Here is a 27,590-nt window from a genome sequence, read left to right on the forward strand (position 1 = left end):
TGCGGGTGTCATTGCACCGCTGTGAGGTACAGGTGCAGGCTGTAGGTGCATGTGTGCACAGGTGCACGCAGGGTCCCCACACGCTACACCAGCTGTGCTCACACCTGTGGGGCACTGTGGCCTGGGTGCTGGGGGGCTCCTCTCTGAACCGCCAGTCACCTTGGGTGGGATGGGGGGCGCTACATCCGCTGCTAAAAATATATATAAATTATAAAACCTGCAGGATGGAGTGGGTGAGATAGGGCGCCCCACGGCCGCCACCCCCCCCCATGGGAGTGGGGGTCTGGCATGAGAGCCTCGGTCAGGGCTGGCCGCGCCGTGCTGGGGGCAGCAGGCTGCGCCGGCGGCGCGTCCCGGGGGACGTCTCGGGTCACCGTCTGCACCACCCCGCCGCGCCGCCCGCGGGTTATTTATGACCCCCTCCCCCTCCCTTGGAGGCGGCGGCGGCTCCGGCCTGGGCCCGGCGGCGAGGGCCCTGTGCTGGGGGCACCGCGAGCAGCGACGGCGCCGGCTCCAGGAGGGGCGGGGCCTCGTGGCGGGGGCGGGACTACGACCCCACTAGTCCTGCCAGAGAAGCCAGGAGCCGCAAGACAAGAATGCAGTCCGGGCTCACCCTAGCACCCAAATTCTTTTTTAATTAATTAATTAATTAATTAATTTGATGGAGGCAGAGAGAAATCGAGGGGGGGTGGATTGAGAGGGAGAGAGACAGAGAGAAACCAGAAAAACTGCTTCACTGCTCCAGAAGCTTCATCCTTGCAGGTGGGGAGGGAGGGCTCTAGCCCGGGTAGCCCTACTCCTGCCAACACCCAAATACTGCCCCTCTAGCCTCTGACTCTTGTCTCGATCAGAGAGATTTACCGGCCCTAAGTGCCAAAGTGGAATACACATGGCTAGGCGGGAGAATGGGCGACCGCAGAAAAAGGCTGTGTTGGGATTCGGGTGGTTGGTTCCCATGAGCCAGTGGTGCTGACCTCCTTGGCATAGGAACCATGAGGGGGAGCAGGCACGGTGAGGATGAACGGCTCTGAGGCACTAAAGTTCCCCAACAGCTCCCTTCCTAAGGAGTCTCCTGAGTGTGTGTGGGAGGGCTTCTAGGAGGAGGTACCCCACAGGACCTGGGGGCTCAGTGACAGTCTTCAGAACCAGGTGGAGTCAGATGGTGGCCTGAGGGTTGGGGGGAGCTCAGTCAACTCCTTCCCAACCCCATGCTCCTTAGCCTCTGTGGGTTCAGGCCTAGAAAGAGGGCCCACCCAGCATGGGGAGGGGGGCAGGCCCCACAGCCTCTGAACCCAGGAGGCTGGAGTAGGGACCTCAGGGTGTCTGCTCTGGTGAGGTCACCACAGGCAGCAGCGGCAGGTCTGAGGCAGAATGTGAGCCCTCACTTGGCCATGACATCTGCTAGCAAGATGCCTCCTCCTGTGTCTCTCACACCTGACAACCAGGCTGCAAAGAGTCCAACAGGGCTGGAGGAGGCAGTGACACCTAGGATCAGGCCAACGCAGGCATCAAAGCTGGGAGGGGGTGAGGAAAACGATGTTGAGGGTCACTGGTGTCCCAATTGGCCCCACAAGACAGAAATACAAGGAGGAACCCCAACTTGGGGTGGAAGGGAGATGCAGGTGTGTGCACGGTTTTCCAGGCCCAGCCCATGCTGAGTCCAGACCCTACTCCCCAGGTTGGCCCTGGCTAAGGGTGGCATAGGCATCATGAGATGCAGTGGCTAGCAGTCAGCCATGTGCCCAGGAAATGGTGGTCAGTCTCCTCCATAGCTTTTCCTCCCCTTCTTTTACCACCAGGGTTTTCACTGGGGCTTGGTGCCTGCACAAAGAAATCCACCACTCCAGGTGGCCATTATTTTTCCTTTCCTCTTTTTATTTTTACTTGATAAGACAAAGAGAAACTGAGAGAAGAGAGGAGGTAGAAAGGAACAGAGAACAAGAGAAACCTGCAGACCTGCTTCACTACCTGTGAAGGGTCTCCCCTGCAGCTGGGGAGCAATCTATTTTGCTTTTTTAGAGACATAGTGAAAGTTTCCTTCAGTGAGGCGGGGGCCAGGCTCAAACCTGGGTGGAACACATGGTAAAGCAGCATACTACCCCAGTGAGCTATTTCATCGGCCTCCCTCTCTTTCTCCTAGCCCTTCTTGCAAAGGCACCTGTGACCGAGTATGGCTCCTGCAGGCCTGGTGGGGAGATGCCCACAGCCACACCTCCCAGGGAAGGAGGCTGGGTGCTTGCTTGGGGTCTGCACTAGGAGAAACAAGCCCATGTCACCAGTGGGTCCCAAAGCCAGCAGGTTCCCTCAATGGCCTGAGAAGCATACTCCTGTTCAAGAACTGGGGGCCACCCCCCATTTCAGGTCTGAGCCAAGTCTGCCCTGCTCCCCAGGGCACCGAATAGGTATAGCAGTGGCCAGCAGTGGACTAGAACATGCAACCCAGCTTTCCACTGCATATGCCCCCTCCACACTTCCTCACTCGGCCTAACCCCAGGCCAAGCCCCTCACTGTGGCTCAGTGTCCTAGGGACTCCAAACAGCTGTGTGACTTGGGGAAGGTTATTTGATTTGTCTGTGCTTTGTCACTTATAAGGTGGGGATGGTCAGAAGACCTCACAGTGGGGTGCCCCAGTGACCCACAGCTTGCAAACACTCAGTGAATGCACCCTCAGAGTACAGCCACTTTAGTGCCCGCACCAGGGCCACCCACGCACTACGCCGCCGGCGCTCCACACGGTCACTGCTACCAGAAGCAGGCGGGCCACCCGGGGGTTCCCGACCCCCCAGCTCCCGTAAAGGAGCCCCCACAATGGCGCGGCCCCAGAACTCGGCTAGAGGGCAGGGGTGCGGCCCCTTCCCGCCGCAGTGCGCGCCCTGTCGGCCGTCACGCAGCCCCTGCCGGATCCCGGCCGCCCGCCCGCCGCGCCGGGGCCTTTTAAATGGGCCAAGTTGTGGCGGCGGCGGCAGCGGCGGCGGCGGGAGTCTCCCAAGTCCCCACCGGGCGGGAGGGCGCTTTCCAGAGCAGGCCCGTGCGGGGCGGGGCGGGGCGGGGCGGGGGCAGGGGACCCCTGCGGGCGGGGATTGCAGGCTGCTAGCTCTGAGCTGGGCCGGCCGGCGGAATCGAGCGGGGCGCCCCAGGGGGCGGGCGCAGGTGGTGGGGCGCCCCGTGCACCCCGGGGCCGGGAGCCGCTGGCTGGGCGGGTCGATCGGGATCGATAGCGGCGCCGGCAGCACCATGTCGCGGGCGGCCGAGGCCTTGCCAGCTAGGCGACCCGCGGAGCGCGGAGGGGGGCGCAGAGGCTGGTAGGCGAGCGCACCGCGCCCCCTCCTACCCCAGAGCCCCAACTCCAGCCCGGCTGCCCCAAGCAAGTTGCGCGGGAACGCGGGGACGCCCGCCATGCCCGACGTGAAGAAAGAGCTCCCGGGCCGCGGGGACCTGGCGCTGGCGCTCGCCGCCTTCCGCCCCGCGCTCGCCGCGCTGCCCCTGCCGCCACTGCCCGGGTACCTGGCGCCGCTGCCCGCCGCCGCCGCGCTGCCCCCCGCCGCCGCGCTGCCCGCTGCCGCCGCCGGCTACGAGGCGCTGCTGGCCCCGCGCGCCTTCCCGCCCCCGCACCTGACCCGCGCGCCGCGGGTCCTCGAGCGCCTCTCGGCCGCGGCGCCCCCCGACTTCCAGCCGCTGCTGGACAACGGCGAGCCGTGCATCGAGGTGGAGTGTGGCGCCAACCGCGCGTTGCTCTACGTGCGCAAGCTGTGCCAGGGCAGCAAGGGCCCGTCCATCCGCCACCGCGGCGAGTGGCTCACTCCCAACGAGTTCCAGTTCGTCAGCGGCCGCGAGACGGCCAAGGACTGGAAGCGCAGCATCCGCCACAAAGGTGCGGCGCCCGGGCACTCCGGCCTCTGCGCCGGGCGGCCCGGAGGGGGCGCTGCGACCCCGGGGCTGCCGCAGGCCGCTGTGTCTGCGCCTCGCAAGACCCCCGCTCGGCTCGCGGGGACGGTGCGCCCCCCACCCCTCAGGCTTGCGGCTCCAGGAAGTTTGCAGAACTCCCGGGCCTCCTGGGCCCGGCGGGCACACGTGTGGGGTGCTCGTGTTGGGCGGGGGCGGAGCGGCGTCTTTGGCCGCGGGCCAGAGTCTGTGTTCCCCGGCGGCTAGAGGCCGCGGGCGGGGGCGGTGGAAAGTTGGAGACCCATTGCGGTTCAAGTTGGGGGCTCGCGACTCCGTGGATCCAGCCGCTTATGCTCACCTGCCCTCAGCCTTCCTGCCGCCACGCTGGGTGGAGACAGGGTGCGGAGGCGGGGAGGAGGCCGCCCAAGCGGGAGGGGGGGGGGGCGGCTGTTCTGGACCGAGATCTCTGCCGAGCGGCGGCGACAGCGGGGTGATTGCCAGGCTCCCAAGTGAGACGGAAGGTTCCTCCTCACCGTCCCCCCTCTTCGCAGGGAAAAGTCTGAAGACGCTTATGTCCAAGGGGATTCTGCAGGTGCACCCCCCAATCTGCGACTGCCCGGGCTGTCGGATCTCCTCCCCTGTGGTGAGCTGTGGGGAAGGTGGGGCTCTGTCTCTCCCCAGCTTGTGCAGGCGGCGAAGGACACTGGGCTCTAGGTGGGATATTGGGGTGTCCTGAATCTCCTCTCCTCTAGATACGGAGCCAGGTCCTGGGGTCTCCTCTGGAGCTGCGGGGCTGCCTCTGCCTAAGTCTTGGGGGACACCCCTGGTTCCTCTTGGACCATGCTATCTGGGGACATGGTCATGTCACAACCTGAGGGGTGAGCCTGTTGAGGGGTCCAGCCTGGGAGAGAGCCTGCTCCGGGCTGCACCTGTGCTAGTCAGGGGTAGCCACAGGCTTGGTGTGAGGGTAGTGTCTGTGGGTGCTGGGCCAGACTGGGCGCCTTGGGTGTGTGGAGCCGTGGCTCTGTAGAAAGGACAGGAACGGGAGCTCTGTGCAGCTCTGATATGGGGGTGGAGGTGCAGGGGCCCCAGTCCAGCTGTCTGAGGGTGCCTTCCCTGACCTAGGGGAGCAATCAAGGTCCGGGTGCTGAGGCTGCCCCTATCTCCCCCATCTAGGTCTTCCAATCACACTGGTATAAAGATTGGTCTGGGAAAGAGATGGTCTAAATGGGGGGGGGGGGCCTTGGAGCTTCTGTGGAAGTGCCAAGGAAGCCCCAGGCTCCTCAGTATGCTGGGAACTTCCTAGTACCCAGACTAGGAGAGGCCCCAGGGAATCTAAGTGGAGTGGGAAGGGGCGTCCCTGGCTCCTGAGGACCTAATGAGGTCAGTCCTTTAAGGTGGGTTGGAGGCCAACCAATTTTGTGCAATCTGCCTGCCTCCCCATCATCACACACACATGCCCCTGTGCCTCTCCCAACCCACCCTGTTATGGAAGCCCCCCACAGGACAGGGGAGCAGCAGGCAGCCTATCAGAGCTGGACCCCGGGATGGGTGGACCCCAGCCCAGGGCTGCCCACCTGTCTGCCACTGCAGGGCCCTGGCTGTGCCCCTCCTGAGCTGAGTTCTTCTGGGGCCAGTCACTGCACCCTACCCTTGGCCCCTTGTCTTCTCAGCCCCTCCTTTTTATGCATAGCCCCCCCCATTTCCCATCAGGCACATCAAATGCACCAGGGGCAAATGGGTGTGCCAGGTAGCACAAGGTATGCAGCCCTGCCTAACGCTCCTTAGGACTTTGCTGTGTCTCAGGCATGTGTGTGTGTTTCCCCGTCTAGCCTGGGGGTCTCAGGGCTCCCCTCTTCCTCAGTTGGTATAATTGGTCTATCACTGACCTCTTCCAAGACAAATCTGTTTCATTATCTTCTTTTTCAAATGTGTATTTATTAGCGATGTGTGTGTGTGTGTGTGTGTGTGTGTGTGTGTGTGTGTGTGTATGTGTATGAGAGAGGGGAGATATCATACCAGAGCATATCACTCTGGTACCTGATCCTGGGGCTTGAACTCAGGACCTTGTGCTTGATAGTCCAGTGCTCTAGCTTCTGGGTCTCTCCCGGGATGCTCTCTGTCTCCTTCAGAGCCAGTCCCTGAGAGCAGGAAGGTGGGAGCAGAGGCCCTGTATCAGGTGCTAGGAGCTGCCTACCCAGTATAGAGCTCCAGGTGGCCACTGGACAGCTTCCTGGAGCCCATGGGAGGCAGGAGGCTGAGGACCAGCAGGTGGTCAGGCCACTCTGCCACAGCCTGAACCCTGGTCTGAGAGCTGGGGCTCAGAAGCTCCCTTGCTGGCCCAGTCCTCCTGTGGGTCTCTATCAGGTTCCCCTGCCCTACATCCTGCGCAGCTCACCTCACTGAGTACCATGGAAGGGAAGCAGAGAAAATAGGGTACCCAGACTCTGGCAGGGAACAGCCTAGCCCCCCTCCACCCCTGGGAGGGTCCAACCTGGGGGTCTGACTGTCACAGATGTCAAGCCTTGGGTGGCTACTCCCCCTCATCAGTTCCAGGCAGGGACTCTCATGGGACATTTGACCTTCCAGCCCATGGGTGGGGTGGGAACAGTTGTCTTGGCAACAGAGGAAGAGGCCCTAGGACTGAAAAGGGGAAGAACATCACCCAGTGCTCTGCTCTCAGCAGAGAGAAGCTTCCTCCACTGGTTCCTCTCCTGTGCTCTATGGCCAGCAGGTGCCCCCCACCCCCCAACACTCCAGGTGTTACCTGTGGCCTTAGCACCTGTTCTTGGGCTTGTGGTGCTAGAACCCTGCCAGGGGTTAGGGGCCTAGAGAGCACGTGGTTCAACCACCCTTGCCCTCCTCCCCTGCCTAGAACCGGGGACGGCTGGCAGACAAGAGGACAGTTGCCCTTCCTCCTTCCCGGGCCCTGAAGAAGGAGCTGGCCCCTAATTTCTCCACCAGTGATGGCGACAGTGATGGTGGTGGCCCAGCCTGTGGGCGGTGGCTGGGCCTGAAACAGGAAGACCCTCGAGTCCGGATCATGAAGAGAAGGTACCAGCCCTCTGTGGTTCCATAGTGTAATGGTTAGCACTCTGGACTCTTGAGAAGGAGGGGAGTGGCAGGGCCGCTGGGACTGGGGGTCCAGGCAGTTAAGCAGGTCCAGTTTGACAGGGCTAGCACCAGTTGGGAGGGGCAGAGCTGCATGGGGAAGTGCAACCCCATGTCTAGCATAGATCGGGGCTCCTGGGAGGGCTGCCCTGTGAGCCTGTGCTTTGGGGGCCTGTCCCTCCTCCCCTCCATTTCTCCCTGGCAGAGTCCACACCCACTGGGACGTGAACATCTCCTTCCGAGAGACCTCATGCAGGTATGTCTGTGGTGTATCAGTCTGTCTAGCTTTTCCCAGATCTTGGCAGGTGGTGACCATTCTAACCCAGAGTACAGGTTGTGGTTTCTTACATCCCCCCAGAGCCCTCCAGGGGGTGAGAATGGTGATGTGTGTGTAAGGTCTGGAAGGACACATGGGAGCCCACCAAGGCCAGAGGACGTCTGCAAAGATGTGACAGAAAGGAAGAAAGGAGAGGGTGTGAGAGTGGGAGCCAGCAGGTCAGGGGTGCTACAAGCAAAAGAGGGGTTGGGTGTGTTTGTTTATTTTTGCTACCAGGGTTATCGATGGGCCTTTGTGCCCACACCACAAATTCACTGCTCCTGGTAGCCGTTTTTTCCTCCACTTTCTTTTTTATTACATAGGATAGAAGGAAATTGAGAGAGGGAGGGGGAGGTAAAGTGGGAGAGAAAGACACCTGCAGCCGTGCTTCACCACTCCTGAAGTTTCCCCACTGCAGGTGGGGAGTGGGGGATCAAACCTGGGTCCTTGTGCATGGTAAGGTGTGTGCTCAGTGCCAAGGCCAGCAGCTATCAGGGGTGATTTGGGCTGTGGAAGCTGGGTAGAAGGTGAGGGGGGGCTGCGAACCCCTGACTAAGTGGAGAAAGATGAAGGGCCTGAAGAGGAGTGGGGGTCCCCAGCCTGCCAGCAGAGTCCAGGTTACAGTTTCTGGTGGGTGGGGTTCACTTACAGGGTAGGGGGCACCCCCTACTTGCTGCAGAGGCCTAGGTCAAGGGCCAAGTCACAGTGAAGAACATCCCTAAAGTCATGGCCACTGCGTTTTGAAGTTGCCGGCTCAACTGATCATTTTTATGAGCCATCGTGAACATCGATGACATTTTATGAGCCTTTTACTTGGGAAGCTACAGGATAAATTTGCCAGGCAAGCCCACAAAGAATATCCCCCACCCCCACCACCAGCTGGTCCTCCTTCCTTCTCCTACCCTTTCCCATGGCCCCCTTTCCCCCACCTGGACTGGGGAGGTGGCAGGGGCTCCCAAGGTGCCAAATGCAGGGGCAAGGCCTGAGCATATGTGTGTGTTTATGTGTGGGGGACTTGTTCCATATTGAATAGGCCCTCGAAGGTTCTGGAAAAGGGGAGATTTATGCTGGGGTGGGCACAGCTGGATAAGGTGACTCCCACCTTCTCCCTGTCACCTCCTGGCCAGGGGGCAAGGGTTGCAGGCCATCCATGCCCCACCTGTCACTATCTTCCTTCTTTTGGTCTACTCTACCTGTCCTCCTGTTTCAGCCTTCTTTGTCTACCTGTCTTGTCTACACTTGTCTCTGCCTTTGTCTAGTCCCTCAACCTCTGCCACTTGCTGCTTCTCCCCATGATTCTCATCTGTCCATCTATCTCATTGTCTGTCTGTGTCCCGCTCTTGCCTGACTGCTTAGAGCTGTGTGTCCAGGCAGGGACAAGGATGAGACAGTGCAGGGTGGGGCCTGGGAAGGTGAGATGTGCTGTCCCCTTGGTGCCTGGAGGACCTATCCCTGGAGTCGTGCCCCCCACCACTGCCCCAAGTCCTCCTCTCACTTTCTCACCCAGGCCCTGAAGAGTTTGGAGGGGACAGCACACAGCAGGGTGTTCTCCCACACCCAGAATCTCAGGCTGGGGTCCCTGGGCCTTCAAGGCTATCCTCAGGCCACTGAGCGCCCCAGTTCCCACTAGACAGAGCTTCCTGGGGTATACCCTGCCTTATTGGCTAATGGGTGGGAACTCAGGTGACAAGTTTGGTGTGGGCCTGTCCTCACCTGTTCAGCTGCCAGAAAGCTGGTCCACTTTTGTAGAGCTGGGGGGTACCAGAAGGGGTGCCCCCCTCCCATGCTGAGGACAGCAGTTCTCGCCTCCCTCCCCACCCCCCAGTCAGGAAGGATGATAGAAGGATGAGAGTGTTTGGATTAATCCCATAAAGTACTTACTCCCACCCCACCTGCCCTGCTGTTTGCCTGGGGGCCTGGTTCCCCCCTCCACCTAGGGAGGTTGGTGGGACCCCATCTGGGTCTCCCCTGGAGGCCTCTGGAGCCCCGCAGTCCTGAAACTGATCTGCTTAGAGGCCAGTCAGGATTAGCCTGCTCCAGCCGTCCAGGCGGGGGGGGGGGGGGGGGGGGGGCAAACTAAAACTACTTAATGCGGTTCCGGCTTGGTCCTGGGTCACTTTGCAGGTCCCTTCGTGGCGGCCGGCCTAGAGGCCACTCCACTGCAGGTGGGCAGGGTTGAGTGCCAGGGGTGGTGGAGGTGAGGGACTTACGGGGAGTGGGCACCCCTGCTTCTCTCTCCTGTCCTGACTCCCCAGGGCTCACAGGGTAGGGGTGGGGGGGCCTGTGACAAGGGGATGAGCTGACTGTACAGAGAGAAACAAGAGGGAACCTGGAGTTCAGTGCTAAGGCTGGGTTCTTACGGGGAGCCCTGGTGGGACTGAGTATTGGCAGGGGCCAGTATTGCAGTGTGTGTGTGTGTGTGTGTGTGTGTGTGTGTGTGTGTGTGTGTGTACACGTACCTCCCACTAGTTCTTGAACCTTGATTTCTTTTCTTTTTTTTTAATTTTATCAGAGCCCTGCTCAGCTCTGGCTTACGGTTGTGCTGGGGATTGAACCTGGGACCCTGGAGCCTCACACATGAGAATTTCTTTTTTCTTTTGTTTTTAAAGAATTTTTTAAAAAATACTTATTTATTCCCTTTTGTTGCCCTTGTTTTATTGTTGTAGTTATTGTTGTTGTTATTGATGTCATTTTTGTTGGATAGGACAGAGAGAAATGGAGAGAGGAAGTTCCCAGAGAGGGAGAGAGAAAGACAGACACCTGCAGACCTGCTTCACCACTTGTGAAGCCCCCTGCAGGTGGGGAGGCGGGGGCTCGAACTGGGATCCTTAGGTTGGTCCTTGTGCTTTGCGCCACCTGCGCTTAACCTGCTGCTCAACCTGCTGCTCTGCCACCCAACTCCCAGGCATGAGAATTTCTTTTTTTTTTTCCTTTTTTTTATATTTATTTATTTATTGGATAGAGATAGCCAGAAATTAAGAGGGAAAGGGAGATAGAGAGGGAGAGAGGCAGAGAGACACCTGCAGCACTGCTTTACCACTCGCAAAGCTTTCCCTCTGCAGGTGGGGACTGGGGGTTCGAACCTGGGTCCTTGTACATTGCAACATGTGCGCTCAACCAGGTGCGCCACCACCCGGCCCCGGCATGAGAATTTCTTTGTAGAACCATTATGGTGTCTCCCCAGCCTCTAAGCCTTGGACTCCTTATTTGAAGAACTTGGGGGCTTGTGGGTGGTTGGAAACTCAACTGAAATAGTATATGCTCCTGTCCTGTTATTTTTAAAAATATTTTTAAAAGATTTCCTTACTGATTAATGGGAGAAAAAGTAAGAGAAAACCCAAGTATTACTCTGGCACATGTGATGCTGGACACTGAACTTGGGACCCCGTGCCCAAGAGCCCAGGCACTATCCTCTGCCCCACCTCCTGGATTGTGCCACTGTCCTGAGATGCCGTGGCATGGTTTGGTGCCAGCCAGTGGTTTCTCCTGGCACCTGTTCCTTGCTCTCTGAGGACATCATGTGGGTACAGACCCTGCCTCAGAGCTGGGGTGGGGTCTGAGTCTAAGTCCCCAAGCCTGGCAGACACCTGGCAGGTGCTGGTTGTCGTGGGTGGCTCAGGGCCAGGCCTGCCTCAGGTGGAGTGGTGGGAGCAGCCACATACTGTCCCCAGTGCCCTGTGCCCAGGTCACTAGGGGCTTGCCTTCATGCCTTGTTCCCCACAGCCAGGACAGTGAGCTGCCTACCCTCATATCCAGTGTACACCGAAGTCGCCACCTCGTTATGCCCGAGCATCAGAGCCGCTGTGACTTCCAGAGAGGTGGTGTGGAGATTGGTCTGGGAGCCTCAGGTGAGGGGGGGGCAGGCGGAGGCAGCCCAGCTCCTCAGCCAGTACAGCTCCTCCATTGCCCTTCCCTCCTTCCAACACTGGCGCTCAGCCAGCAAGGCCTTGGAGGTGGGAGGTGGCAAGGCCGGCTGTCCCCCTGGGCTGCATGTGATGGTAATTGTGTTAATCCCAGCCAGCTGAGCAGACAGAAGGCGGAGGCAGTGGCTCCACTGTGGCTGCTGCTGGGCTAGGCCTGAGGGGGGGCCTGGGGCCACCGCTGCCCCCCTTCCTACAGGCCTGGAACTCAGGGGTAAGGGGACACAGAGGGTCAAATGCTCTGCTCTGCTCTTGCCACCTCAGAACTTGGACAGGAGCCTGACCTCCACCAGGTTACTGTGGGAGGACAGCCAGCTTGGGGTCCTTCCCAGACATTCCTGGAAGAGGCCCACAGCTGTGGAGGGCAGGTGTAGAGTGGAAGGTTGGGGGTGGGGGGAGCTCTGTCCTTGGCACCTCTAGTGGGGGTAGGGAGTTGAGCATGGCAGGGCTGCAGCACTCAGGAAGCCAGGCAGGTGGTCTGGTCTTGGGGGTCCCTGACACCCTGCTTAGCAGTGCCCATGCAGGCCTTTGTGGAATGGGGGGCTGTGTCCAGAGTTGTGCTAGAGGCAGCTGAGCAGGCGGCTGATAAAATCTAATTGCCCCATCGATCAGACAGAGCCTCGGAAACAAATGATTGAGAAGGCTGCTAGCCCGCCCTTCAGAATGTGGGCATGAGAGTGGGTGTGCATCCTGTCCTGCCTAGGCTGTGTGGAGGGCCCCAGAGCCACACACACTCCATCTGGGGCATCACAGGACTTTATACAACCAGGCTGTATCGAGGGCTATAGCTTCCCCCCCAGGTCCCCCTTGTCCTGTGGGCCCATGACTGTGGTTACCTCTTGTTTGACCAGGAGCCACATGTCAAGCCTACTGTCTCCAAGATGCCAGTTTTGGTCCCTCCCTGGACTGTGAGAGCTTCAGACTGATGAAAGCAGTGTCTGACTGCATTTGCATGTCCATAAGTGATTAAGCCCCTCATCCACGGCAATCAAATCCCCAGACCCTTTAGCTTTCCACAATCTCAGCTGGGTTTCACCTTAAGATCTCTCCCATCTCCTGTGGCACACTTCCCAGTCAAAAGAGGAGCAGCCCCTCTGCCCCCCAAGAGGACAAGCTCCCCACTGCAAAATGGAAATCACCTCCCCAACCTGAGACAGGAGAGCCCTAGTTTCAACTATTTGGTTCGGGGTGTGTGGGGACCCCCACCGTGTAGCCAGGTCCCCCAGACAGGACCCTTCAGGGCAGGGGCCCTTGGGGTAGGACTAGGGCCTGGGGTGGGCAGAGTGGCTGAATCAATAAGTTATTAGCACCATTCTGTCAACTGTAAAGTGGAGATTGATCGGCTCTCCCGTGCCCCACACTTCCTCCCCTGATAAAAATGACAGATTAAGGGAATAGGTAAAAGGAATTAGGCTCCAGGACTCCCTGGCGCTGGCATGCCCTGTCAGGCCTGGGCACAGAGAAGGTGACTGCCCACCTGCATGGCCTCAAAGGACCTGATGGAGGGGACTCAGCAGGTTTCAGGAAGCCTGGACCCTGGAGGGAGTGGCTTGGGGACAGATGTGGGACCGGAGAGGGGACTTCATGGTAGCACTGCACTGCTAGGCTGTGTGCTCGGGTGCTCACAGTGGTACCCTCTGGAGTGCAGACCCCTGTTGGGCATCAGTGCAAAAGGCAAGGCTGAATGTATCAGGTGTACCTGACTTTGGGGAGGGGGTCCCTTGAAGACCCCAAGTCTCACTTAGGTATTGGGAAGGCCAAAGTCAGCCAGTGGGGTGCTACCTGGTCAGGTGGGGACAGGAGGGTGCATGTGGTGCAGTGGTCCCCTGAATGCCCACACACCTGAGCAGTGCTGTGTGGGGCAGGGACAGTGGCTCACTATGGTGCCCCCCCAGGTGACCTGCTGGGCAAAAGGTTGGGCCGCTCCCCTCTGCGCAGCGACTGTCCTCTGGAGAAGAAGGCACGGAGCGAGTCCCCCCAAGGTGGGAGCCTGAGTCAGAATGGCTGCGCCTGCCTGGGTGGCATCCGGAGCTCCTTCACCATGTCCATCTGTCCCTTCCTAGAATTGCTGCTGCCTGAGTTGGCACCAGACATGGCCCCTGAGGACCATTACCGCAGGCTGGTGTCTGCCCTCAGTGATGCTAGCACCTTCGAGGACCCACAGCGCCTCTACCATCTAGGGCTCCCGACGCACGGTAGGTCCACAGGTACCCAGACAGGAGGGGCCAGGAGGCCCCTGTAAGTAGGTAGGGGGACTTGCCCTCTGTGGGAGTAACAGGAAGTACTCCTCCAGCCACCCTCTTCCCCATGACCCCCTCGCCCGCCCCCAGGCTAGCCTGACACCGGCAGTAACTGCTTCAGCAGTAACGTCAGAAATGCGTAAACTGAGTCTAGGGGAGAACCTCATGTTCCCCCCTCCAGTAGAGTGCCCTCGGACAAGGGGGACCCAATCTGCGAGAAAGGCCTGGAGGGAAAGCCCCATCGGAGGTGCAACCCCCTCCATTCCAGTGGTCCACCCTGCACCCCTAACAGGCTGCAACTCTCAGGGCGGGAGGGGGGGGGCACTCGGCCTTTCTGGCGGTGGGGGACGTGCAAGGAAAGGGGGCCCAGTTTCCTCTCTTCACACGAGGTGCTGTCCCCCAGGGCAGCTCAGGCTCTAAGAGCCTGAATAATTCACCAAATGTTAATAATTTAAAAATCTTCCCTTTTAATTGCTTTCCCTGCCTGCCCGGGGACTGCTCTGCTGTCTGCGCGGGGGAGGGGGCGCCGGCCGCGGGGAGCCGCCTGTCAGTCACGACCCCGCCACCCCCGCGCAGAGCAGACTGTAAATAACCGGCCCGGGGCGCGCGGGGGGCCCGCTGGGAGCGATGCGGGCGGCCGCCGGCGGGGCTCTGCGGGCTGGCAGCCCGCCCGGGGCAGGACCCACCTCCGCTTTTCGGGTAATTAATTTATAAACAGGCGGCGGCGGAGGAGCCAGTGCAAGTAGGGGGTGAGGGTGGGGGACGGGACTCGGAGCCTGGCCCAGGCGGGGTGCAGACAGCGCCGAGAATGTATATGCGTTGAGGATTGAACAGCAGCTCCCTTCCCCACGTTCCGGTTACCAGTAGCCCCTAACCCTTTTATTTATTTTCTTTTTTCATCAGAGCACTGCTCAGCTATGGCTGATGGTGGCTTTGGGTATTGAACCTGAGATTTCAAAGCCTCAGGCAATATAATTGTATAGCCACTACACTATCTTCTTATTCCCCTCCCGCCCCCCCCAGAGCTGTCTGTTCTCTACTAATGGTGGAAGAACTGCTCCCCGGACGCCACCCATCTCTCCACTGGCTAGGCCTGCAAGCGCCCGGCGACCTCTTGTTTGGTGCCCCAGACCAGCGTCCCATGCCCCTGGGGCGGGTGAAGCGCCGGGAAGAGCCTGGTCCCCCGGTCCAGCATTATCTCTCCCCTCCCCCCAGACCTCCTGAGGGTTCGGCAGGAGGTGGCGGCAGCAGCAGCCGTGAGGAGCCCGGGCGGTCTGGAAGCACAGCTGCCCTCGTCCGTGACCCGCCGCAAGCAGGGCCTGGCCCAGCCCCGCGAGAGCTGTGCCCCGGCCTTCGCAGAAAGGTAGGGGAAGTGAATATGCTACAGAGAGGAGCTCTGTGGCATCTCTGGGGTGGAAAGGTGGGTCGGTACGCCTAACAGCCGGCTTCTCCTGATCCTGACCCACCCCACACGCGAGAGGCGCAGCCTATTTTCTCCCTCTAGTCTGGAGACAGTAGGGCGACGGTTCCCGCCCAGAGCAGGTGCCTCTGAGCCAGCTAGTGGAGGGAGGTGGGGAAGCTTAAGGCAGCTTGGGGATCCCGTAAGAACCTGGTGCTGAGGCAGCAGGCGAAAACCAGGTAGCTGGGAACCACTCCACACATACACCCGGACAGCTACAGCCGACTGGTGGAGGCCGGGGCCCCCCAGGAGTGGGCGGGCAGGGCAGCCAGGAGCCGCTGCCCTCGCCGCCCCCTGGGTTGCGGCTAATTATGCCCCGCCCGGCGCCCCGCGGTAATTACCGCCGCCGCCCGCCGGGTCAGAACCTCCGCCAAGATTAATTGGCGCCGCCGGCGGAGGCGGGGCGGGGGCGGCCGGAGCCCGAGTAGCGGCGCATCGACCGCCCGAGGCCGCAATTAGCTGCCGTGGCCGCCACTCACCCCACCCCCGCCGCCCACAGGGAACTGTCGCAGCCGCCTTCTCTGCTGTCGCCCCAGAATGCCCCTCACATCGCCCTGGGCCCTCAGCTCAGGCCCCCCTTCCTGGGGGTGCCGTCGTCCCTGTGTCAGGCTCCAGGTGAGAATTGCTAGGTGGTGTGTGTGGGGGGGGGGGGGGCGGGCAGCTGGTCCGAATCACTCATCCACCGGGCTCCCTGGTCTTCTGTCCCCTCCCCAGGTTATGGCTTTTTGCCTCCAGCCCAGGCGGAGATGCTTGCCCGGCAGCAGGAGCTCCTGCGGAAGCAGAGCTTGGCACGGTAGGTGCAGGGCGGGAGGTCAGGTTGGAGTTCGGGGTGTCTGGTGGGGGCTCACATCTTAGCCCTCCCCCAGACTGGAGATGTCTGCTGAGCTGCTGCGGCAGAAGGAGCTGGAGGGCGCCGCCAGGACCCCCCTGCTGCCAGAAGCCGCCCTGCGACCTCTGGACAGTGCTGAAGAGCTGCAGCAACGCGGGGCAATGCTGGTGCTGAGGCACAGCACAGCCCCACTGCTGGCCCAGCCGCCCCAGGGCGCCCCTGGGCCCCCTACTCCGCCCCGAGAGCCCACCCGCAGGGCCCTGCGGAAGGGTGCCACCAGTCCTGCGTCCACCCGCCCTGTTGAGCACAAGGAAAAACCAGACATCAGGTTTTGGGCACAGGATGGCTCTGAGGACGAGCCCCCCAAAGACTCAGATGGAGAGGACCCTGAGATGGCGGTTGCTGGGGGCCAGGGCCAGACGCCTGGCCAAGCCCCAAGTGAAGGCTGCGAGGGGAAGGGGCTGCTCTCCGGGTCCGTATTGCCCCCACCGCTGCCTCTGGGCTTACCCTATACTGTCAGCCCCTACTTCCACACAGGTTGGAGCCCCACTCAGGTGGGGGAGGCATCTCCACTGGGGTACCCAATGGGGAAGGGGGCCAGTCCTGGTAACACCCCCCCCAACCCCCCCAGGTGCCATGGGGGGCCTTTTCATGGAGAGGGAGGAGGCCTCAGCCCCGGAGGATGTCAGCAAATGGACCGTGGAGGATGTGTGCAGCTTTGTGGGGGGTCTGGCTGGCTGTGGAGAATATGCACCGGTGAGGGGTCCTGTACATTTCTCCCCTCCAATAACGGGGCTCCCCACCTTAGCTCTGGGCTGGAACTCAGAGGGACCCTTTTCTAGGTCTTCAGAGAACAAGGCATTGACGGGGAAGCCCTGCCACTTTTGACAGAGGAGCATCTCCTGACTACCATGGGGCTGAAGCTGGGGCCTGCCCTCAAGATCCGGGCACAGGTGTGCATCAGTGGGGATCCAGAAAGGGGCCCGGGGGCTGTGGGAGCCAGGCAACCCGCATCACCTATGTTTCTGTCCAAGGTGGCCAAGCGCCTGGGCCGCATCTTCTACATGACCAGCCTTCCAGTGGCCCTGCCCCTGCAGCCCCCAGCCCTGCGGGGACCCGATCGGGAACTCACATCAGGCGAGCAGCCTCTATCCCCTGCTCCCTCACCCTTCAGCGGGGGGCACCCATCCACAGGCCGAGCCTCACCCAAGCATGAGAATGGGGCCTTGGCCCTGCTCCCATGCCCTGCGGACCCCTCCCAGCCTCTGTGCTAAAGGGAGGAGGGGGCTGTTAGGACCCCCAGCCTTCCAGTTTAGTGTCTTCTCAGTTTTGGGTACAAAAGAAAAAAAAAGGAAGCCATCATTCAAAAGGAAAGACTTTCTGTGAGTGACTAGCAGCACCTGGTGCAGATGGCCTGGGGAGTGGGGCTGACCCCACAGACAAACCAAAGACAGGAAGGGGACAGCTAGTCTTGCACCCTCCTGGAGTGGTCCCAGCACCCTGACCTCAGGCAGGGTCACAGCAGAGCCCTTAGGGGACCTCACTCACCACCCCAGGCCATGGTTCCAGATAATGGCATGACCCTTGGTACTCTCTAGTATCATGTAAAAATAAAAGCCTGTCCTCTGGCTCTGGCCTATGTTCCATGGCACCTCAGGGTGCCTGGGTGGGTGCCTGGCAGGAAGCCCTCAGTCCTCTTCCTCTGAGAGCTCCAGGTCCTCCAGTTCGTCCTCCGGCCCCTGGGCCAGCCGCCACAGCTCCCCAGGCTCCAGCCCCGCCTCTGCGTCTGCGTCTGCACCTCCATCTGTAGGAGAGACACAGAGGCTGCATAAATTCCACTTGATCAGGAGGAAGCCAGCCACTGAAGTTACTCATCACTAATTAATCACAGCACTAATTAATTTAGCTGGTGCTGCTGGTGCCAGTGGGGAGGGAGCAGCTGGCACAGTCCCAGTGAGGAAGGGGGCGAGGGCCACCCCAGCACCAAAGCACTCACCCTCCGAGCTGCTGCCTTCTTCCTCTTGGTCACTGCTGCTGCTGCCCTCTTCTTCCTCCTCCTCCTGAGAGACTCTCAGACACCCAGATGTCGCTGGGAACAACAACAACAACAAAAACACAATGGAGCAAGCCCTCCAGCAAAGCACAGTGGGGAGGAGGGCTCACAGCCCTATAAACACCTCCCTCATGCCTCCCTGGAGAAGGGAAGCCAGCAGATCTCAAGCTCCCACCTCCTCATGGGCAGAACGACACAAGGACCCACCTTTGTTTGAGAAGGTGTCCTCATCCTCATCGCTGTCCAGGTCAAACAGGTCCTTGAATGCTGCCCTGTCCTCCTCCTTCCTGTCCCCAAGCTTGCGCCGTTTGATCTCTGGGAAGTTCAGGTCTTCTAGCTAGAAGAACCATAGCCGCAAAGCAGGTCGCCTCAAGAGCTCTGGGCCCCCCTCTACCTCAAGGCTCACCAGGAAGCTACAGCTGGGCCATGGGGTCAGCCTGGAGTCCATCCCTCTCCACCCATTAACAGCCTTGCCCAGTTTGGAGGTGGGGTGTGGACAGGACTGGGCTTCCACAAATCTGGCCATTAATCCCCAGATAGGCAGGTGGCAAACTCATAACACTAACTGCTAACAAGTCACAGGCCATGGGAACCCCACAGTGGCCAGCTCCCTACCCCCACATCCCCAGCCACTTTCTTCCCTGGCTTCTGGCCACCTCTGACACATGCAGCTCCACAGCACCAGACTGGGTCACAGTGCCCATCTCCCCAACCCAATATCCCTGGTCTGGTCCCCACTTGCACGCACCCGCTCCTTGCCGCTGATCTCTAGCTGAATCTCACGGTCCCTCAGCTTCCGCCACTGGCTGTAGTACCTGCTGAGTGGGGTGCCAGCCTGGCGGGTCTGCTGTTCCCAGGCATCCTGGAGGCAGGAGGGGGCTCGGGGTCACAGCCTGAGGTAGGCAGCCCCCCAAACCTCAGCCACACCACCTGCTCCCCTGAACTGACCACCGCTTGCTGGTCTGCCACACCGATGGTGAGCCCCTGGCGCCCACTACAAATGTGTGTGGCATTCTCCTGCACCTTCTCCAACAGCTGGCGCACCTGCCGGCAGTAGTTGGCCACCTTGCACTCACGCAGGAAGGACTTGAGCTGCAGAAGGAAAGGGGTGGGGAGAACTGGAGTTCTGGCTCAGAACTTGTGGGTGTGCATGATAGCCAGGGGACAGGGAGGCCTGTGTGACTTCAGCACCTCCTTACAACACACCACTCACTTGCTCTCTCTACATGTCCTGGGGACTTCATCCTGAGGGAAGCTATGGTACTGGGCTCAAGTGCCCTCAGTATTCTCGACCTGACCAGAAACCCTACAGCAACACCTAGGGTTTGGCCTAGTGGAGTTCCTTCTCCCTCCTCCCACCCCCACCACAAACACACAAACTGGGTCCCTTGAGGGTGGCTGATTCCTCTACCTCCAGGACAGGAAGGGTCCTGGGCTCTTCCCAGAGCCAGTCTCCCTAGCAGAGGAAGCTGAGTCTGAAGCCAGCAGATCCCCATGGAGGGACCCCAGAAAGGGCTTCTGAGGAGGGGAGATCCTTCCCACTGCTAGTGTCATTGAAAGCTGGGTGGGACAGCAGCAGGAGGCCAGGGTACCCTGCCTCCTAGGAATTGCTCTACCTCCTCTCCCACACTCAAGGCACCTGGGGAAGTTGGGGGGGGGGGGGTCAGAGGCACACTTCCAGCCCAGGGGCAGGGCCTGGGGCTGTGGAAAGGCAAGGGTGGGTCTGGAAGGGACAAAGGCATCTCCCTCTAGTCTGGGAGGAGCAACACACACCTGCAGCACAGCGGGTAGCGCCAGCTCAGGGAAGGCGATGCTGTGGGCCTGGCTGTGCATGTACTCCAGCGTGACGTCGTACAGCTGCTCCACTAGCCCATCCTGCAGGGGCGAGTTAGGCCTCCTTGGTCAGCCTAGGAGGCATGCCACACCCAACCCCCACCTCTGCCTTTCTAAAGCCACCACCCAAGACGAGTGTAAGGGGATTGCACCCTTTCCTGCCAGGATGGGCCCGGGAGGCCCAGAGGCCAGTCACCTACTCGGTAGGCCTTCTCCTGCAGGTTGACCTTGGACAGCTTAAGGATGACAGCAAAGTTGATGGGCTTGGGGCTCATACGCCCTGGCTTCCGGTTGAAGTCAACCTGCTGGAAAACCTGCCCCAAAGCCACATCAGTCCAGCCCACACCAGTGCCAGGCTGTCCCCACCCCTTCCACATCCGACTCTGCACAGAGCATTAAGAACCACTGTCTGTGATCTGCACCCATAACCACAAGAGTGCAGGAGTGGCACCCTGAGACATGGAAGGTCCCAGGCAGAGGTCTGAGCTGCCCTCTTCCACACCCTTGGAAGCCACAGGCCCTGGTCTCAGAGAAATCTCCCAAGTCCTAAGGCTGAGGCTCTCTCTCTCTCAGCTGGAGACCCATTCAAATGCAGACAATTTAGGGGGTGTCCTTCCTATAAGGAAAAGAGGTTGACACTGGGGTTGCCTAATAAGACCCTTAGCCAGAGACACTGCAGAGCATGGAGCTTGTAGGCCAGACAGAAGTAGCCGTGACAGTGACCCCTGGTGGCATTGCTGCATTTCAGGCTGGCTTAGCCCATGGGAGCTTCTTCCTCTCAAGACTCCTATCCATGCTTTTTGGGGGACAGAGGGCCTCCAAAGTTTGTTTCCTTCGACTTCTGGGTGCGAGCAGGGTCTCTGGGGTGCAGCTCCCACAGCCAGTGAGGGTGGGGTTGGCAAAAGCACCACAGCGAAGTGAGGAAAGACAGGAAGAAGCTACAGAAAGTTCCACAGAAAGTAAACGGGGAGTGGTTGTATGTCCCAAAGAAGCAAAATAGCAGACTCGACCAGAAATAAGAGGCTAGGCTCTTCAGCACAAGGCCCTAGTTCAGTTCCTGGCACCATGTATGCCAGGCTGACACTCTGGTTTTCTCTCTATCCTTAGTAATTAAACAAACAAACAAACAAACAAACAAAAAACCACTTTATTGCCCTGCCTCATGGAATGTGGACAGGAGCTCTCCCCTGCTTTGGTCAGGGGGCAGCTCAGCCTAACCACACTGAATGTGGACACAGCTAGGAGCAGCCCCAGCTCCTGGCCCAGTTCCCCCGCCTGCTCTGATCCTAGGCTGAGACACAAATCAACCCAACTCCACCCTGAAACTAGCACTCTCGGGAGACCCTCTGGGCGGGGAGGGGTATGGGGAAGCTCCTGGCTACTCACCTCAAGGATGAAAGGCAGCACAGGAATGAAGGTGCCTGTATTCTCTGACAACAGTGTGAGGGCACGCACGCAGTGCAGGCGCAGTGGGTAGAAGCGGGCTGTGGGGACTAGCCTGGCATGGGAAGGTGGGGTGAGCAGAACCCCAGTTGGTTCCTCCCTGACTGAACAGCCTCCCAACTCCTACTCCTGACACAGGAGGGGTTGCCCCCACCCCAACTTCCTGCCAGCACACTCCCAACTTCATTCCAGCCTTCCCAGCTTACAAGGGAAGGGGTTCTGGAGAGACAGATGCCCCCTTCTGGCCAGTACAGGCAACCAGAGGCCATACAAGGCAAACTTCACCCCTGCAAATGGCAGAGGGGCTCAGCCCAGGCCCCTCATTCTGATAACCTTGGAGTCCAACCTTCAGGGTCCTGCCCCCACCCACCCTGCTGTCCAGGAAGCCCCCAGAGCCCCAACTCACTTGATACAGCCGATGATCACCTGGGCAAGGGGGTAGACCAAAGGCTGCAGTGCGTCACGGGGGCAGATGGTGCTAAGCACACGGCCCCACAGGAAGAGGCAGTGCACGAACTGCCAGTTGTACACTGACTGGTAGGTCTCCTGGGCAGAGGTGAGGCCCAGTCAGGGTCAGCCCTACCCACTGATGGTCCCAGCCACCTCAACCTTCACCCAGGCTCCGCACCTTCTTGCGGGTGGCCATGGCATTGCGCAGGTGGATGGCCAGCTGGCGGATGTAAAGGAAAGCGTGCTGGTAGGCCAGGCCGGGGTCCAGGGCCAGCAGCTCGGTCAGTGTGCGCTGCATGAAGTTGATGAGGGGCAGGGCACCCGGTGAGGTGAACTTGCAGTTCCGCACGTAAGTGATGTACATTTGCTGTGGGGGAGGCAGGCTCAGCTCCCAGGCCAGTGCTGCCCAGCCTCTACCCTCAGCACCCTCAACCCTAGGCCTTCTACAGCTAATGGGGAGGAAGGGCCAAGGAGTGTAGGGGGAAGGACCAGACCAGGGCTGGTGGGAGAGAAGGCTGCAGCACAGTGGCCCATGTGGGGTCCTCAGCAACATCATCTCCCACTGAAGTCAGCTGTGCAGAGCTGTGTCCTGCTGGGGCCCTGAACTACCTTGAGGATGGGGCTCAAGAGGGTTTCTTTCTTGTGTCGGCAGACCCGGGCGAGGACCAGGAAGGCCAGCACCCGCAGTGTCTCTTCGCCTGTGCTCCACAGCACCACCATCCTCTGTGGAGAGAGTGTGCTTGACACTGGCATCGGGCAAGCCCACTACCTATGCAGCACGGGGCTACCTCAGCCCTGCCCCAGGGGGCCCTGTCCCTTGCCCTCTGAAGCACCCACCTTGAGCAGCATGCGGCACTGTTTGGGGAAGGTCAGGAAGTAGGGGGCGGCGTTGTTAATGTGCTGCAAGACAGCGGCTGCCACAGACGGCTCCGCCACACAGGCCACCAACTAGGAAGGTGGGGAGGTGAGTGAGGCACAAGGCTCAGGCTTGAGGCCTGGCCCAGTGTGGGTAGCCAGGTTCCTGTGATGGGGGGGGGGGCCTGCAGCCCACCTGTCCCTACCTGGATGATGGCGCTCAGGTAGCCCCTGACATCCAGCCGGAGTTTCCCCCACAGTGGGCTGCTGGCTGGCTGCAGCAGCCTGTGGACAGAGGGCACCCACAAGTAAGTGAGTCCTGCCTACCCTGCAGTGCAGAAATGAGGTGCACAGGGGTCCTGGGAGAGCCTCCCATCCTCTCCCCAGGAGAGGCAAAGCCCTGTTCCAGATGGACCAGGACCTGCCCAGGAGAACCCCAGGCTCCCCCCCATCTCTCTCAGATACCCCCACCCCCTCTGCACAGCACCCCTCCAGCTGAGACCAGTAGGCACAAAAGGCACTGAGCAGTGCTAAGGTAGGTGCCCACATGCAAAGCTACAATACCCGCACCTGCACTCACAGACTTGGGGAGGCCTGGGAGCCTGGGCCCTGCCACCACTACACCACGAACACAAAGGCATCATCAGACCTACCTGCACAGCACTAGAAGGGTGGCTGGTGCTGTGTGACACATAATCCCTCCCTTCCTCACCACCCTACACAGTGGGCCCCATCCACATGAGCTGGAGGCTGGTCAACCAAAAGCATGTTAGCTGTCTTGTCATCCCCTGCAGATGGACACCCCATATGATCACCCCAACCTGGCCCATAAACCCAGAGTGGACCATTACTCTATTAGGCATGCCCCCCCCCCAACCAACCAACCTCCCTTTCGGGTAGACAGCACCCCAGGCCTTTTGAAAGCTGCCCAGGCTGATCGTCACTGCCTAAACCCCAAGAGGGAAGCCACATTCACCTGTCGTTCTCTCCTCATTAGAAAGCAGCTCCTCAGTGGCAGCACCACTCTCCTGCCATGTGTACTGGAGGGGTGCTCAGTCTTGTCTCTGTCTCTCCTCTCTGCCTCACAAGAAACTCCCTCATACGTAATGAAAAAAGTATTAGAGAAAAACAAAACAGGTGCCCTGGGAGGCAACAGTAACTAGAGTGTTGGACTCTCCAGCATGAGGTCCTCAGTTCAATCCCCGGCATCATATGTGCCAGAGTGATGCTGGTCCTCTCATTAACAGCTATTTAAGTAATAATAATAGCGGTTGTAGTAATGTTAATCGCAGCAGTGACTCGAGGTGGTGCAGTAAACTTTGCTTGAAGGTCATTGAACTTAAGTGTGAGGCCCCATGCTGGCTCCCCAGCATCACAAGTACCAGAGTTACACTCCAGCTTCTCCCCCACCCCCATAAATAAATACCTGAAAAGCCTCATTCATCCAAAGAGAAGAGAGCTGACCCGGGAAGATGGAGAAGCAAAGGTGATGGAACAGGACCAGCCCAGCCAAACCTAGGGAGTTTCCAGCCTACCCACCCCTGGCCCCCTCACCTGTGGCTGTCTTGAGGGGTCTTTGCAAACAGCAGCTTCTGCAGACAACCAAGCAGGTCCCTGATACAGAAGGTGACCAGCGCATTGAACACTGCAACAAGTGGATGGTGGATGGCATTCAGAGGCAGCAGTGGGGTCGAGGGCATACAGCCCAGGCCCCAGGGCCCCATGCCCCAGCTCACCAGCACTGTCTGACACCTGGAACCTGCTGGCCTCGGCACCTTCCTGATCTCCCTGTGTGGTGGCCACAGCTGCCCGGAAGGCCTGCACCACTTGGTGGAACAGCCTGGGGGTGAGGCGCTCCTGGGGGGAGAGAGAGCCAGAGTGATGGACAGAGCAAGGGCAGCTAGGTGGGCTTGCCCTGCCAGAGGAAGGCACTCCCACCCCACTCTCAGAGCTGGGGCAGAAATAGGGACGCTTGTCATTGAAACAGTACTAGGATGAGACGGGGCCCAGAACCCTCCTGGAAGGATAAAAGGACAGGGAGCCTGGATGGGATGGTGGGAGTGGGGTACAGGCAGGGCAGAGGATCTCTGATGAACAAAGAAAAGGTCCTGGGGGGTCTCCCCGTATGCAGGAAAAACTATGTGAGATTCTCTCGTACTCAGCTCAGCGATCGCTGTGCCCCACCACACACAGTGCAGGCCCGGGAATGGAGATGAAGCCAGCAAGGACCAGGGGCCACTCCTCACCTTAGCTGCTTGCTTCCATCTCTCGACCATGCCAAGGGTCACAGGGGTCGAAGGCCTCTTCTTGCCCTCTGGGTCTCTGAGCCCCCTGTCCTCATCCTCTTTATCTGTCTCCTCCTCACTTGCTTCCTGCCCAGAGAGAGTAAGCATGGCTGGAGCAGGGCACCAAGGCTGAGTGTGCCCCCACCCTGGCTGGCTCTGCCCAGCCCTCACCTCCAGCCTGTTGGGCAGGGTGTGGAGCTGCCCCTCCTCATCCTCAGAGCTGTCCGAGTCGCTGAAGTTGAGCAGGCTCTGGTCATTCTCCTGCAGAAACTTGTAAAACTCGGGGTCTCTGTCCTTTAACCGGGAGAGCTGGTCCTTGTGCTCTGATGCACGGCCCTTATGCCGGCTGGGAAGGTTAAGGTCAAGTTCAAGGGTTGGGCTTAGGGAGTATGAGTGTGAGAATCTGACCTCCCTGGGGAGACTAGGGAACTTAGTCTGCTCCCCCACAGTAACAGAAGCAGGAGGACTTCTGGGGTGTAAGTTCTCAACAGATCCCCCCCCCCCAAGACTCCCAACTCAGGTGCCCAGTCACTCTATACATGCTTCACCGTATGCCAAGGAAACCCAACAGATACAAGATGGAACTAGTGGTTCCCTTAAACTTGCTCTGCCCACACTCTGTTCCGTCCAGCCACCAGCCACTCTGCCTTCCCGAGTATTCAGTAGAAACTTAGATTTGTGTGTTTGTTTCTGTGACAGACAGAAACACACACACACACACACACACTCTCTCTCTCTCTCTCTCTCTCTCTGTGTGTGTGTGTGTGTGAGAGAGAGAGAGAGAGACCACAGTAGTGAGGCTTCCTTCAATAAATGGGGCCAGGCTTGAAGCTGGGTCACACTTATGGCAAAGCAGCACACTATCCAAGTGAGGTGTTCTGCCTCCCTAGATCTGTTTTTACTTCATACCCAGCATGTGACCTGTCAAGAGATCTCAAATGGTACACCCTTCAAAACTCTCCAGGCTCCTCCCAGTAAGCTCTGCTTCTTAACTTTTTTTGTCTTTCTTTTTTAACTTATTTTCCCTTTTGTTGCCATTATTGTTTTTCATTGTTGTAGTAGTTATTGTTATTGATGTTGTCATTGTTAGATAGGACACAGAGAAATGGAGAGAGGAGGGGAAGACAGAGGGGGAGAGAAAGACAGACACCTGCAGACCTGCTTCACCGCTTGTGAAGTGACTCCCCTGCAGGTGGGGAGCCAGGGGCTCAAACCGGGATCCTTTCGCAGGTTCTTGTGCTGCCTGTGCTTAACCCACTGCACTACCGCCCGACTCCCTCTAGTGGTCTCTTCGTATTTCCATTTCTGTCATCTACATGCTTGCTTCTACAATGCCCCTCTGTGCACTGATATTAGCTCTGGAGGTAACATCCTCATTTTAGTGGGTTGTCTTACAAGTGGCTTTCAATGGCTGGGAAGATAGCATAGTAATTACACAAAAAGACTTTCAAGCCTGAGGCACCCAACGGCTCAGGTTCAATTCCCAGCACCACCATAAACCCGAACTGGACAGTGCTTAGTTAAAAACGAGCAAAACAAGTGGCCTGTGGGATGGATCTGGCCCTCCTTGCCCCCGTGCCACTAATGCCAGTTGCCAGTCACAGGTTCCTATGAATATTGCCTGCTGCCCTGACGACCTTTGCTGCTCCTGCTACTTGGGCAGCCAGAACACTTTCCCTGCTACAAGGCTAACTTCATTAGCTCTTTTTCTAACTCTGTATATTTAAAAATAGACACAGAAGCACGGCTCCACCATCTCCACCACCAGCAGATAGATATTCCACTAACTTGAATTCCCTTGGTGCTATCCAAGGTGGTGCCTCACCCACAATAAACCCCCGGCTTTACTCACTGAGCTACCTCCCCAGCCGGCTCCCTCATATCCTAATCCCACACCCCCAGCAATGGCCCCTGCGGACGTCCCCTGTGGCCTGCAGTAGTTCTCTCTCTTTTGGTGACGAAGCCTCTTGACCCTCTAGGCTGAGTGAGAGTGGCTTGGCTCAGAAACTTGGGGCCGCTGCGACATAACGGTTATGCAAAGAGAATCTTATGCCTCAGGCTCCCAGATCCCAGGTTCAATCCCCTGCACCACTCTAAGCCTGAGCTGAGCATTGCTCTGGTAAAACAAACAGAATAACAAAGCAAAGGAGAACTGGCACAGAGCTTAGAGAAGACCGGTGCAGAGAACAAATAAATCAAAGGACCTAGGGGAGGGTCGGGTGGTCGTGGTTCCAGGCCTCAGCCCCCGGTGGGTTGGGCCTCCCTGCAGAGGGGGTCGCTGCGCTCACCTGGCCGGGGGGCTGCCGCCCGACCGCTCAGGACTCCGGGGGATTGCGCGCGCCGCCCGCTGCTCCCCTGGGGAAGCTCCTTCTGCCTCCGACTCGGACTCGGAATCGAAGCCTGAGGCCAGGAACTCATCCACCGTCAGCTCCGCCAGGCGCCTGCAGGGCACTCTGTCAGTCGCGACTCCCGGCCCCCCCGAGGAGCTCCCGCCGCCCCAGGGCCCCGGGAAGCCTTTCTCGAAGCGAAGCACCTGCCGACTAGCCCAGCTCTCTCCCCGAACCCTCACTCGCCTCTTCCTCGGATGGCTCGGCGAACCCGCCATGATCACCAGCTTGAAGCGTGCGCCGCACTTCCGGCTCCAGAATGCCGAGCGCCAGCCGCACTTCCGCCGGGCTGGCCCCGCCCCCGGCCGCACCTCGCTCTGTGGTTGGCTCTACGGTTCTTCAACTGTGACTTAGGCTGCATGCAGGCGGGAGGGTGAGTTTACATCCTCCAGGTCAACCAGGTCAACCAGTTCCCCCTCCCCCCCACGCAGGTCACTGGGTGGCAGGCTTCAGATTTGGAGCATCGGGCAGGAACATGACACTCACTGTAAGAGGGAGTCACAAGGGCACCTGCCCTGGGGAGGCAC

The 27,590-nt window shown here is 59.3% G+C and overlaps 2 protein-coding genes across 5 annotated transcripts; one reads left to right on the forward strand and one right to left on the reverse strand.

Moving 5' to 3' along the window:
* Window positions 1-3,026: 3,026 nt before the first annotated feature.
* SAMD11 (sterile alpha motif domain containing 11) lies at window positions 3,027-17,387 on the forward strand. Of its 3 annotated transcripts, XM_007525721.3 has the most exons (14): window positions 3,027-3,871; window positions 4,434-4,525; window positions 6,758-6,936; window positions 7,199-7,249; window positions 11,033-11,157; window positions 13,125-13,211; window positions 13,293-13,424; window positions 14,685-14,832; window positions 15,428-15,543; window positions 15,643-15,721; window positions 15,795-16,294; window positions 16,389-16,513; window positions 16,600-16,710; window positions 16,792-17,387. In XM_007525721.3, the coding sequence occupies exons 1-14, from the start codon at window positions 3,397-3,399 to the stop codon at window positions 17,029-17,031; spliced, it is 2,460 nt and encodes an 819-aa protein (XP_007525783.2). In that variant the 5' UTR covers window positions 3,027-3,396; the 3' UTR covers window positions 17,032-17,387. The 3 variants fall into 3 exon arrangements, with proteins under 3 accessions (XP_007525783.2, XP_060055785.1, XP_016044885.2); XM_060199802.1 differs by having other exon boundaries at window positions 13,125-13,424; XM_016189399.2 differs by having other exon boundaries at window positions 16,600-17,387.
* On the reverse strand, window positions 17,120-27,404 carry NOC2L (NOC2 like nucleolar associated transcriptional repressor). Of its 2 annotated transcripts, none has more exons than XM_060199804.1 (19): window positions 27,250-27,404; window positions 26,965-27,117; window positions 24,848-25,022; window positions 24,638-24,763; window positions 24,128-24,248; window positions 23,946-24,036; window positions 22,598-22,676; window positions 22,374-22,484; window positions 22,146-22,259; window positions 21,715-21,903; window positions 21,493-21,632; window positions 21,030-21,141; window positions 19,844-19,957; window positions 19,584-19,685; window positions 18,759-18,902; window positions 18,559-18,672; window positions 18,018-18,147; window positions 17,754-17,846; window positions 17,120-17,555 (listed from the first exon to the last, which is right to left on the reverse strand). In XM_060199804.1, the coding sequence occupies exons 1-19, from the start codon at window positions 27,279-27,281 to the stop codon at window positions 17,446-17,448; spliced, it is 2,250 nt and encodes a 749-aa protein (XP_060055787.1). In that variant the 5' UTR covers window positions 27,282-27,404; the 3' UTR covers window positions 17,120-17,445. The 2 variants fall into 2 exon arrangements, with proteins under 2 accessions (XP_060055787.1, XP_060055786.1); XM_060199803.1 differs by having other exon boundaries at window positions 17,120-17,561.
* Between the last annotated feature and the right edge of the window lie 186 nt (window positions 27,405-27,590).

This window comes from Erinaceus europaeus, chromosome 10 (genome assembly GCF_950295315.1).
Source record: "Erinaceus europaeus chromosome 10, mEriEur2.1, whole genome shotgun sequence".
NCBI classification, from domain to species: domain Eukaryota; kingdom Metazoa; phylum Chordata; class Mammalia; order Eulipotyphla; family Erinaceidae; genus Erinaceus; species Erinaceus europaeus.

Excerpts from the sequence above, each read along its gene's own strand:
- SAMD11 (XM_060199802.1), top strand. The coding sequence starts at position 3,397 with ATGCCCGACGTGAAGAAAGAGCTCCCGGGCCGCGGGGACCTGGCGCTG. Across the intron at positions 13,425-14,684 it reads TCTAGGGCTCCCGACGCACG|ACCTCCTGAGGGTTCGGCAG; the intron begins GTAGGTCCACAG and ends CCCTCCCCCCAG. Across the intron at positions 15,722-15,794 it reads CGGAAGCAGAGCTTGGCACG|ACTGGAGATGTCTGCTGAGC; the intron begins GTAGGTGCAGGG and ends GCCCTCCCCCAG.
- NOC2L (XM_060199803.1), bottom strand. The coding sequence starts at position 27,281 with ATGGCGGGTTCGCCGAGCCATCCGAGGAAGAG. Across the intron at positions 19,958-21,029 it reads TGCTGCCTTTCATCCTTGAG|GTTTTCCAGCAGGTTGACTT; the intron begins GTGAGTAGCCAG and ends GCTTTGGGGCAG. Across the intron at positions 18,148-18,558 it reads AGATCAGCGGCAAGGAGCGG|CTAGAAGACCTGAACTTCCC; the intron begins GTGCGTGCAAGT and ends TGGTTCTTCTAG.